At 41.0% G+C, this 13450-nt stretch overlaps 1 protein-coding gene across 2 annotated transcripts in view; it reads left to right on the top strand.

The window, feature by feature from the left end:
• The first annotated feature begins 5428 nt into the window (after positions 1-5428).
• Positions 5429-13450, top strand: part of DSC2 (desmocollin 2) — a 37589-nt gene continuing 29567 nt past the window's right edge. For both annotated transcript variants that reach the window (XM_005586976.5, XM_005586975.4), the window contains exon 1: positions 5429-5663. In XM_005586976.5, the coding sequence (XP_005587033.3) occupies positions 5595-5663 (69 nt within the window). In that variant the 5' untranslated portion in view covers positions 5429-5594. The remainder of the gene's footprint in view (positions 5664-13450) is intronic.

Raw genomic sequence — 13450 nt, forward strand, 5'->3', positions numbered from 1 at the left:
TATTGTGATATATTTTCTTCTTATTAACCCTTCACAACCTTTGCTTCTCATACTCATTCTTTTCTACCTCCATAAAAATTAGTTGAATGTGTTTAGAATGTGTGTTTTTGTTTATATAATTTTTATTAAAATGCTGCTGTTCAGTGTAATGATTTTTTGTCTTTTTAAATTTATATTGAATGTAGAAATATTCTATTTTAGTTATTTCACTGGGTTCTATGTTTTTAAGATCCATTCATATTGCCATATGTAGGTAGCCTATTGGTTCTAACTTTGCACAGTGATCCATGGGGTGGATCTGCCACCATAATTTTTCTTCTTTCCAAGGATGGTAACCCAGATTGCTTCCAGCTCCCTCGACAGCAAAGCATCCCTTCATAGACTTCAGTGAGAATTCTTCTGGGTTATTCGCCAAGAGATAAATTGCTGGGCTATAGGGTTTAATATATTACGTTGAACAATCATTGTTAGGCTACTGTCCTGAACGTTTGATCAGATTTATAATTCTACCAACAATGCACCAGGCTTCCCAAACATCCACATTCCTATTAACATTTACTATTAGCTTCCTAGTTTTTGCCAAATAAGTATAGAAGGATATTTTATGACTTTGATGTGCCTTTCTCAGATTTCTTAAAATATACTTGGTAGGCTTCAGATTCCTCTGTTGTAACAGCATGCCTCGTAATACTCTTTGCCTATCTTTTTCTGTTATGGTTCTGCCACATTCTAGTTGACATGTAGGAGATCCTTGTATTTTCTAGATATTATTCTCTCATCTGTTTTAGTCATGAAAAACGTCTTCTCCCAATCCATCATCTGTTTATCAACTTTATTTATGTGTCCTCTGTCAAATGAAAGCCTGCATTTTAATGTAATCAAGTATATATTTTTTTATTCCTATATGGTATATGCTTTTTAGGTTTTAGTTCAAAACTCTTTTCCTGCCTCTGGGTAACACTGATGTTCTCATGTATTATTTTTCATTAACTTTGTGTGTCTTCCACCACAGCATATGTATAAATATAAAATTGGTTGTGTAGGGGACCAATTTTATTCTTCTCCAATAATGAATGTTTTCCCAATGCCACCACTAAATAATTCCTTATTTTCTTCACGCTATCTGCTGCCACTTTTATCAGATATTAAGTATCCATTTATACACAGGTCTCTTTGGAGTTCTAAGTTAAAATTCATAAGCATATTTGTGTGTTCTTGTGCAAAAGCCATACTAGAAATGTTTAGTAGGCCCATCTCATATTTTATTAATATGCTACTATAACATATGTCCAGCATATTTGAGATTAGACTAGGAACTCCCACCCTATCAAATGTGGCCCAAGACATCACTTTAATATGCCAATAAACACTAGAATAGAAAAAGGAAAACAAAGAATTGCTTGTCAGAAATGCTCATTTGTCATTTATTTATTCATTTGCTCACTCATTCAGCAAATATTTATTAAGTGTCTACTGTGAATCAGGAGTCATGGTAATGCTGATAATACAAGGGTGAACATAAAAAGGATTACTACAATCATGGAAATGTAGTCTTTGGTGAGAAGCAAGTATTAATCAAATAATTATTTGAACAAATTTAACATTGCAATTGTGACAAGTGCTCTCCATGAGAGGCAGTGGTTTAATGTGGAAGGTTTGACTGGGTGAGGAAGAAAATAAAAGCTGAGATTTGTAGGGTGAATGGGAGTTAACTAGGCCAGAGAGATAGAAGAAGGTTCTAGGAAAGAGGAAAGGGCGTGTACAAAGTACTTATAGCAGACGGAGCCTTGTGAGTGCAAGGGTTTGAAACAATGCAGATGTATTTGTACACAGCAATATATAGAGGCAGGCCGGGTGCGGTGGCTCATGCCTGCAATCCCAGCAGTTTGGGAGCCGAGGCAGACAGATCACCGGAGGTCAGAAGTTTGAGACCAGCCTGGCCAACATGGCAAAACCCTGTCTCTACTAAAACTACAAAAAAAAAAAAAAATTAGCTGGGCATGATGGTGGGCACCTGTAGTCCTAGTTACTCAGGAGGCTGAGGCAGAAAAGTGATTACTTGAACCCGGGAGGCTGAGCTTGCAGTGAGCGGAGATCGCGCCACTGCACTCCAGCCTGGGCGACACAGCGAGACTCCATAAAACAAACAAACAAACAAATAAAAACTTTGAAATGTAATAGAAATTGAACTTGATTAGTATACTATGTTTCACTGAGATCAATTCTGAAAAGTGAAGTTCCAAGAAATATACATAGCATTAAAAAGTAAAGATAGCATTTGTTGGAAAACACAGAACTTTAAAACTTTTTCTTAAATTGAGAAGGATTCTTTTTAAAGAATTGGTTCAAATTTTCAAAGAGTACACAACTGATGCAAACTGCACAGCTCATCTTAGTATTACATTGTTAATTCATTTATTAACAGACAAGATCTGGGGTTAGTGTTGAAGAGAGGGGGTTGAAGGTGAATGAATTAGCACTAGGGTTCAGCCCTAGACCAGGACAGAGAACTTTCTGAGGAGAGGTACTGGAAGGATAGGAAATAGGGAGCTGTCATGAGGAGGAAGTGAATGGATCAGAGAGATGTGGTAGTACAATGGCAGGGAAGATGGATGTTCATAATAACTGACACTGAGGGAGCACTTAGAATGTGCCAGGCCTTGTTCTGAGTGCCTTGATATCATTTAATTCTTGCAACAACTCTGAGAGGTTAAAAAATTGTGCTCATTTTATTGTGATTAGCAGATGTTCCCTTTATGCTCCAACCTATGAAGCAACTAGACAAGGTCCTTTAATCTTGCTTTTTTGCCTGTTAGGTTTGTGTTTCCCTTGCTTTTGAATTCCATTCTATGTCATATGCCATGCTGAGATGGTTTCGCCCTGAAGATGACATCTGTCCCTGTGGATCACTCATCCTCTGGTGCTGGCAGGGGAGGAACTAGCAGGATTCACAAAGCTCATGGAGAGCGTCTCTATTTGCTCATCAGTGAGTAAGTGGGATTTTTTTGGTTGTTGCTGCCCTTAATAGTTTCTGGTCTCTGAAATTAAAATTGTGAAGTTAGGCTGGATAGATTTGGCCTGTGGGCTTTGGATTGCAAATTGTTCACTTCTTTAAGGACTGCTCTGGCCCTGACTTTCTATGTTATCTCTGAAATGAACACCCATTTCCAGCCAAGCTTCTCAAAAATCTGTCATAAGCAGTCTAAATAGTTTAATTTTAGATGTAGAAAGTACCATAGATAGCCTCCGGTATTACCTTATTATTATTGACTATCTCACTTAACAGATGGACAAATGGGAGTGTTGAGACCTGAGAGATTATTCCTTAAGCAACACAAAGGAAGTTGCTTCTTTTGCTCTGGTGTACTTTTTACTATAAAAAGTATATTTTTATTGGGAAACTAGTTCATGCAGCAGAATCATATTCATAAACAAAAGTCATTCTTTTTTTAAAAAAAAAAATCACATCTACTCACATTCCATTGCATTTTTAAATATATGCCCTTTGTTGCAAACCTATGTTCTAGAGGGATCTATTTCAGTGACCATATAGCCTAACCTAAATACATTAAATAAATTGGGTACTTGTTCAGAGAAAGTACTTTATATTCCATTCTTTTGTTTAAAGTTTTTTTTGGTGATAAAACAAACAAATCACCATTTTAATAGCCTCTATCAATCAATGTGAAAGAGGAAAAGAAATATCTAAGATGAATTCTGGTCAAATTGCTCTTCCACCCTTTCCTGGAATGAGGAAAAACATGAGCTGCCCTTAAGGCATCAGAGGTTAAAGAGTAGGCAAGAGTTTGGAAATGTCCTGTAGTCAAAGCCTATGATGATAGTCTGAGTAGATCTCCAGAACCTGAAATTAGCTTTCTTTTTGTCCTCTGAAAAAGCTTCGTGCTAGAGATCATGACGTCATCATTAATAGGATGAGGTGTGCTTATGGTATCGTTGATGGAAAACCATGAGTGTTAAAAAATATGGAAATGGAAGGATGTCAACTATAGTCTCATGCCTCATGCTGATGACTCAGGCTTATTTTACTAGCAAAGGGTCAATGATAATTTTATGGATATGGAGACAGAACAGCTGATTAGTGGCATTCATTAATAAAATAGAGCATGGGACAGACACACAGAATGTAAGGCATGTGCTGTTTGACATTAATTTTTAATTTAAATATACGCTTAGTATTGCAATAATTCTGGCTCGGCGTATAATGGTATTAAGATGGTGAACGTTTTCAAGAATTGAAATGGTGTGAGTGTCACAGTTGGCTTTGCAAATAGGATTCTCAGGACATCCCTGAGGAAACTTAAACCAAACAAAAGGGAATAGACAAGTTTCTCCTTTTGTGGTCAGGCTTACCTGGTTTAAGTCAGTAATTGAAAAGAGGTGCAGGAGGATGAGTCAGATGCCTTGTCATTGCTTTCTGAAGAGCCAAAAGAACACAGCGTTTATATCTTAATCTTCCAGATTATGTTCTGCAATAATTCGTTTAGTTTAAGTGGACTTCAAATAAAAATGTAAATTATCCCATTCTTATTCATTTCTCACCATGAACTCTGGTTTTCATGGTAGTAAAGAAGGTGAGAACTCTCCACTAGATGTTCAGGAGTCCGGCATAGGAAATAAGTTATAACTTTATTTGTGATCAGGGATGTTCTTGGAGAAAATCAGTAACATACGTGTAGCCCACGCCTAGGACCTCAATGGATGCATTTCCCATAGTAATTCACCCTCGATTTTATTATTTTGCAGTCGCCTTGATTCCCTAACTTTACGTATGTATGTATGTATATATGTATTTTTGTCTCTAAATTATGGCGATTGTCTTGTATCATTGTCATGCCAGTAAATTCCTAAAAACACAAGACCCCAAAGAATGGTGCCTCAGATGACTACGATGTCTGAACTGCTTGTGGGTGTGTGTAGGAAATTCACTCCAGTAGAGCATGTAACAGTCTCCTTGGAGTCAACTTTCTATCAGGTGGGCCTCAGGCAGCTGTGACCTAAAACCCAGCCTCTGCGGCTCAGACCTCGCTCTGTAATTGACCCCAAGGCAGGGACCACGGCCCGCGCGGAGGGCAGGGGGCAGGGCGGAGCCGGGGCCGAGCGCGCGCTCAGGAGTGAGTCTTTGTGCAGTCAGGGCTTCTGCTGGGCAGGGCAGGCTGTTAATCTCGCCTGGCGGACACCGGGGCGTGGTGGGGGGGGAGATGGCCCTTATAGGTGGCGTCCGCTGGTGAGAAACACCTTGCGCAGGTAAAAGGGTGGCGGCGAGAGGGAGTTCCCACCCATGGCTTTCTTGGAGAAATGAAGTCTTAAGTCTTAAACAGACAACAAGGAGGGGCCGTTCGGTGTCTTTTGGACGCGCCAGGAGCCCCACCCTCCGCCAAAGGAAAAGCCCCTTGGATGAGAGGCAGGCGCTTCAGAGAAGCTGAGAAAAGCGCGTCTCCGCGCGCGCCACCTCCTCCGCCTCGCGCTCCTCCTGAGCAGCGGGCCCAGCCTGTGCCCCGGCCGCGGTCCTCGCCCCGCCGAGCCCTCCTACCCCGGCCCGACGCTCGGCCCGCGATCTGTCCCGAACCCTCTCCATGGCGGCAGCCCGCCCCTCCGGCTCCTGGAGCGGAGCCCTCTGCCGGCTGCTCCTGCTGACCCTCGCGGTGAGTGCAGCAGCGGTCACCGCTCCGGGGAAGGGGGTGATCGCCTGGGGTACGGAGGAAAACTAGGGGAACGGGGATAGTTGGGGGTGGCGGGGAAAAGCTGGGGTGAAGGGGCCTCTGGGTGGCTAGAAAATGGAGTTGGCGGGGGTGGGGGAGGGCAGATAGGAAGAGGATCGCGACCTGGGAGTTGGATCCCCAAGGGGAGGGAAGGTGTCTCCAGTAGATGTAATCAGCGCACTCAGGCGGGAGCGGGCCGCCTTCGCCCAGGCAAAACCGTGGCCCCTGGGTACGCGCCGGGGAGCTGGGTGCGCCGGGGCTGGGGGTGCGCCGGGGCGGGGGTGCGTCGGGGCGGGGGTGCGCCGGGGCCGAAGTGCGCCGGAGCGGTCCAGCTGCGCCTCTGGCACATTCTCCGGGAATGTGCGGCCCCCTCTGCCTCAGCGCCTGCCCAGGCCACGGAAAGGGGAATCGCTGGGCGGCCGGGACAGAGCGCGAGTGTCCTTGGGTGAAAAAGGGAACTGCTTGCCTTTCTGGGAATTGCTTACTCTGGGAGAAGGGCGGGGGGAATTGGCGGATGGGGGAGGGGATCTTGACCCTCTGCTCCTGAAGACTGTGGACGGGAGGGCTGTAGGTGAACATTTGTACAGTTTCAGTGGTTTCTTAACGTGCGAGGCTTCCGTTCCCTAAATCTTTGGAGGAAGGAAGGGTCTTTCTGATTTCTTGTCCCCAAAGGCGACTCGATTTTTCTGCTCACCACTGGCTCTCCGCGCCACCACCCCTTGCCCCAGATTCTTTCCCCCTTTAAAGAGCACTACAGCAATGACCCTACCCCTTCCCAGAGCTGGGAGCCTAAGTGTTTGGCCTTATTTGGGGCGGGACAGCCCCACTCCCAGGCTGGACAGATAGGATCTGGTTGGAGGCCTGAAGACACAGAAAGCCAATGCCGGGAGCAGCCTCTGGGGAATGTGGGATATAAAAAGTCTGATCGGACTTTTCCTGGCTTCCTGGAAGACGAAGCAATTCGACAGGTGTGGAAAAGTGCTCCTTGCCTTGAGCAAAAGGCATTGGGTGCCAATCAACCTTGAAGGAAAGAGGGAGGAACCCGGAAGGCTAATTCCCACTGGGAGAAGGGAACTGGGGGCTGAAATATTCGTATACTTTCCCCTTCTCTTCGGGTCTCATTTCGCAGTAGAGTTCCACATTTTAAAATCACGAATTGGTAATTGTTACGACTATTAGAATGTCTTTCTCGAAGAGCTGAATGGACTTCAAACCCTTAACTAAATTCCCAGGGCATATTAATAATATAGAAAGGGCCAAGTACACAGCAGTTAACATTTTACAGATGAGGAAACTAAGAATGGAATAAATAACGGTAAGAACATATGTTGATGAGTAAGAAAGAAATTTTCTTTTTTTTTTTTTTTTTTTTTGAGACGGAGTCTCGCTCTGTCGCCCAGCCCAGGCTGGAGTGCAGTGGCGCGATCTCGGCTCACTGCAAGCTCCGCCTCCCGGGTTCACGCCATTCTCCTGCCTCAGCCTCCCGAGTAGCTGGGACTACAGGCGCCCACAACCGCGCCCGGCTAATTTTTTGTATTTTTAGTAGAGACGGGGTTTCACCGTGGTCTCGATCTCCTGACCTTGTGATCCGCCCGCCTCGGCCTCCCAAAGTGCTGGGATTACAGGCGTGAGCCACCGCGCCCGGCCTAGAAAGAAATTTTCATTGGACTCCTAATAAAATTGCGATTTCTTTTAAAACCACTGGCCGTTATTCTTGAAAGGAAAAGGCATGCACAGACACTGGCAATGCGTAGTAGCATCGCCCTGCATATACCTGCAGATAGAGCTTTCTGTGTGTCATCTCAGATTCTGTTTAGGAGAAGGTGGGGTATCAGTGAGTGGGGTAGGAAGTGTGCTGGCCCTGGCTACACTCTCATTCTGCTGGTTTTTGCTCTGTGCACGTCTGTGCAAACCCCTGCCAACCTCAACGTGGCTGTTGTGGTTGTGAGTCTCAAGTGTGAGAAATGTGTAAATACTAAGTGTAAGAAATTATTAAGCAAGAATGATTTTAGCTGGGCATGGGGTGTGCGCCTGTGGTCCAAGCCACTGGAGAGAGGCTAAGATGGGAGGATCGCTTGAACTTGGGAGGTCCAGGCTGCAGTGAGCCCAGGTCATGCCAATGCATCCCAGCCTTGGTGACAGAGTGAAATCCTGTCTCAAAAATTGGGGAGAAATGACTTTGGGAGGGGGGTAGGATTCTTTACATTACCTCCTTCCCATATATCCAAGTAATCCTTCATCATTCCACAAATCAGCTTCTCCTCACTTCCTAATGTTTCTTCAAACCACACCTGGCTTAGCCACTTGAACTCTGTCTTCTGCTAACCACATAATAAAGCTTCTCTCTCTCTGAGATCACTGGCTCTCCTGTGCTAAATCCAAATGACTCATTCTTTATATGGTTCCACCTTGTAGCTTTTGCCCTTATTCTTGACACTCACTCTCCTTTTTTTTTTAATCTTTCTGACCACTCAGGGTCTGACTCTCTACCTAGTGTCTTGTCTTTTTCTTCTTTTTTGTCTTGTCTATTTTTTTTTCTTTTTTTGGTTTGGTAAAAATGATATAACCTGAGATTTACCCTCCTAACGCATTTCTAAGTGTATTGTATTGTTAATTATAAGCACAATGTCATATAGCAGATCTCTAAAACTTTTTCATTTTCCATAACCACACTTTTATATCCATTGAACAGCAAATCCCTGTTTCCCCTACCCTCCGTCACCTGGCAACCACCATTCTGTTTTCTGCTTCTATGAGTTTGACTGCTTTTTCCTCCACTCTTAAATGCTGGTGTCTCTTGATGCTCTGTTCTAGGCCTTGTCCTTTGGAATCTACCGTCTTTCCCTAGGGCATTTAATCCACTTTTATAGCTTAAAATATCACACAGTTGCCAACATACACTAAATTAATATTGCTAGTTCAGATGTCTTCGTTGAACAATAGTCCTTTGTATCACTCTACTGACTGTGATGTGTGACACATTTTTTATCTTCCCAAACAATGTTGTTTTTCTTTTAGTGTCCTGTATTTCAATATGTGTCAGTACCATATGCCTGTTCCTCAAGTAGGAAGTCTGAAAGCTGTTTGTTTTTTCTTTCTCACAGCTCCCTTTCCTTAATCCATCAAGTTCCATTAAATCTACATTCAAAGACAGCTCATGGGTCTATTCACTTGTATCTGTCACTTCTGCTATTACAAATAATGTCACAATGAATAAACTTGAATGTATGTCATTTCATATATGGGCAGGTGTATCAGTAGGACAGATTACCAATAATGGGATTTACAAATAAAAGTGTAAATTAGGCCAGGTGCAGTAGCTCACGTCTGTAAATCTCAGCACTTTGGGAGCCTGAGGTGGGAGGATCACTTGAGCTCAGGAGTTCAAGACCAGACTGGGCAACATGGCAAAAACCCCTCTCTACAAAAAATACAAAAATTAGCCAGGCATGGTGGTGCATGCCTATAATCCCATCTACTTGGGAGGCTGAGGTGGGAGGATCACTTGAACCCAGGAGGTGGAGGTTTCAGTGAGATCGCACCACTGCACTCTGTCAAAAAAAAAAAAAAAGTGCTTAATTTTGTTAGATTTTGTCCTTCTCTCCGTAAATGTTGTATATTACTAGACAGAAAACTATTTTATGATAGATGTCACATGATCGAGGATATATATTTATATTTATATATATATATATATAGGTGTAAAGATAAATTGAATCTATGCTTCATTCAGAACACCACAGAAAATTCCAGAGATGAAAGATTTAAATGTAAAATATGATTCCCTACAGATAATAGAAGAAAACATAATAAATTGTTACATAAATTTGGAGCCCACGAGGCCTAGTTATGACTTAGATTTCGAAAGCCAATTTATCACAATTGAGAAAATCAATTATATGAGAGTACATATATACATACTTCTTCATGGCGAAAAAACAACTCTAACCAACCAAAAACATCACAAGCAAAGTCAAAAGGTGATTGATAAACTGGAAAAAATATTCTTAAGTCATATTTAAAAGGTTAATCTAATACATAAAGAGCTCTTGTAACTCAAGAAGAAAAAGTGCAACATAGATGTAACAGTATCCATAAAGTAGTAAAATGGCTCTTAAGTTATAAAAATATGTCAACCTCACTCATAATAAAATATGAATAAAAATTGCATTGAAATGCCATTTCACACTTGGCAAACACCCAAAAGTTCAACAACATGCTATGTAGGCAAGAATGTGGTTGACTCATAAATTGTTGGTGGGTGTAATAAAAGGTTACAACTTTTCGGGACTTTATGCAGTCATATAGAATGCAAATACAAATTGTTTTACCTCTTTTCTAATACCTGTGCTTCAAATATCGTTCTATTCATATGCCAGTACCATATTCATTTAATTGTTGAGATTTTATGATTTGTAATATCTGCTAGGGTTGATAGCCTTTCATTGCTTTTCAAAAAATAATTTTCCTATCTTAATTTTTTATTTTTTCCTTATGGCTTTTTAAATCAGCTTGTTTAGTTCCAGAGAAAATTTTATTGAGGTTTTTATTAATATCAAAAATTTGTAATTTAACTTAGCAAGAATTGATATAGATACGCTATTGATTTTTGTCTTTCTTTTTTTGCAAGTGTACTTTTCTGCCCTGCAGAAATGTTTTCAGGTTTCCTTCAAATAGGCTTTACATGTTTCTTGTTAAATTTACTCTTGGCATTTCAACTTTTAATTGCTTTTGAAAATGATTTCTTTTTTTTTGAGACTGAGTCTTGCTCTGTTGCCCAGGCTAGAGTGCAGTGGCCCAATCTCTGTTCACTGCAAGCTCCACCTTCTGGGTTCACACCGTTCTCCTGCCTCAGCCTCCCGAGTAGCTGGGACTACAGGTGCCTGCCACCATGCCTGGCTAATGTCTTTTTTTTTTTTTTTCGTATAGGGATTTTTAGTAGAGACAGGGTTTCACCGTGTTAGCCAAGATGGTCTCGATCTCCGGACCTCGTGATTTTCCCGCCTCGGCCTCCCAAAGTGGAAAATGATTTCTTATATTATCTGACTGGTTTTGTTTATGGGCATGAAGACTAATGATTGCCATATTTTCATGGTTATTTCTGCTTCCTTACTTAAGTCTCTTCTTGTTTTATAGTAATGTATTGGTTGATTTGCTTGGGTTTTCCAGGTAAACAGTCATATCAAATGCAGAGATTTTTTTTTTTTTTTTTACATCTTCCTATCTAATATCCTTCTCTTGCAAATATACCTTTAATATAATGTAAACTATATATGGTGACCTTGGAAAGCCTATCTTGTTTCTGAGTTTAATTGGATGCTTCTAGTGCTTTCCCATTTGTGTTGTGTTATAATTTATAAAGATCACATTGCAAAAGTACTTATCAATTCTTATTTTTTGAGACTAAAAAAAATAAGAATGGTTATTGAATTTGGTCAAGTGCCTTTCCGCATCTATGATGGTGATCACATGTCAAGCCTTCTTTAAATTCATGGCTTGAAGTTTCTGGACCAAGCAAAAGATGTGAGTGTGGATCACAGATCCACGCAAGGGCCAGTTTACTTCTGGCTCAAATTTGTAATGAGGATTTAGCATTAGGGTCCCAGATTAATGTGGAGTGGATCCTCTTAGATTTTAGGTGGGCCCTGTGCTTTGATTTCATTCTCCTCTCCAGAGGCCAACAAAGCAGAGTCAGATCTTTGCAGATCAGAAGTTGTTCCTGAGTTCCTCTTACCACTCTGTGTTCCAGCTTTATCTTCAGTTTTTGGCCTAGCAGTTGCTTGCTATTGTAGTAGCTCTTTGATGCTTTAGGATGTTTGAAAAATGTTATGCATCATTTTTAATCAGTTTTGGCATAGGTTTTTCTTAATTACCTAACCTGTTATTGTTGGAAATGACAGTTATTTCCATTCTCCACATTGGACAGATCTATCACATTCAAACATAAAGCTGCTTACTTAATTTATTTGCTTAAAGTAAGTCTTTGTTTCTTATTATCATTGGGAAAAAAGATCCATGTACTTTGCTAATGCCGTTCAAAATTTGGCCCACACCCACTTCTTTGAGCCCATGTTAAACTTCTGCCCCCGCTCTGGTACACATATCAACCATTCCCGATTTCTTCTTCAGGTCTGTGCCATCTCTGGGCCTTCACATATGCCATTCTTTTGTTTGCAGCATTTAAGCTCTGCCTCCTCTTAGCCTATCTCGCTTGTAGCCGCTCTTCAGGTGACCTCACCCAGCTTTTAGACATCACTATTTCCTCTGCTCTCCTGTAGCTCCCTGTACTTCCTTATCATTACATTCGTCTTACTTTGTTGAAATTACAAATATGTCTTACTCTTAGACTGAATGTTTCATGAGCACCATGTTTACTGCTCTGTATGTGGTACATAATACACATTCAATAAGTATTTGTTGAATTCATGCATGAATGGATGGGTGTCCAAGATACTGTTATTCAAAGAATTGTCGTAATCCAACCATTTTTCATCTTCTCCATCATTATTACCTTAGCCCAAGTAACAATTACCCCAGTCTTAGATTCCTGCTGTAGTCTCCCCATCGGTCTCCTGGCTTCCACTCTTACTCTTCTATAACCTATTTTCCACATAACTAGTAGAGTGATTCTGTATAAATATCAGTTTATGCCAGTCCACAGCTTCATCATGCTGTTGCCTCTCTTTGCACTCAGAACAAAATCTGTACTCCCTACCATGACCTTTTCGACCCTACATCATATGCCCTTGACTGTCCTTTTGTTTTCTTCTCCTATCACTCTTCCCTCACTGTGCTCTGCTACTGTGACCACCTTGTTCCTGCAATACACAAGTCTCCTTCCACGGTCTTTACTCTGGTTCTTGCCCCACCTGGAAGACTCTTTCCTAGTTCCTCACTTCATATACACTCAGGTATTCTTGTTGTCACCCTCTCTCCCTGCTTTATTTTTGTCATGACATTTATCTCTTGCTGCCTTGGCATTGTGTGACATTTGTGCATTTGTGTATTTCTTTTGCTTATTATCATGTAATCTTTCTGAGGCAAGGACTTGGCTTTGTTCACGGCTTTCGCCATTGAATCTGTTTAGCACTTAGTAAGCAACCAGTAAATGTTGGTTGAATGAATAAGTGAATGTATTCTTCCAATCACCTTTAGCTGGAATCTTCAGAATCATCTGATTCTACTCCTATTCTCTCTTGGCTATGCAGCCAGTGAAAATTCTTCATATCATTTAATTTCCAGTTCAAAATGAATGTCTTTATTGTGTCTCTCCCAACACTCCAAATGAAACACAACCTCTGCTTTATTCGATCCTTCAAGTGTAATTAAAACTGGATAATCAAAGGGTCTTTAATATATATTAAAAATAAACATTTCCATCCAAATTTTGATGATTTTAGTTTATGTTTATAAACTTTGTAAGTAACAGTGTAAATGCTAGTTAACTGTCTTGCTTTTGGTCAAAGATGTTTGTAAAACTAGAAAAAAAGAATGTGAATCTTTGAGAAACATCCATTGTAAAGTTTCAGTCAGAACAAAATTAAATTTCAGTGTGTTTATGTATACGTTGCATTGGACTTGGTTCACCATGAATCACTAAACCATTAAAAAAATTTAAGTAAATTATTTTGTAAAATGAACTTAACTTTTATTTATGAGAAGATACACCTTCAAAATAATTGTATATTTCAAAGTTATGTGCCTATCGTGTGGAGTAACACATAAATACT

This window comes from Macaca fascicularis, chromosome 18, assembly GCF_037993035.2.
Source record: "Macaca fascicularis isolate 582-1 chromosome 18, T2T-MFA8v1.1".
NCBI classification, from domain to species: domain Eukaryota; kingdom Metazoa; phylum Chordata; class Mammalia; order Primates; family Cercopithecidae; genus Macaca; species Macaca fascicularis.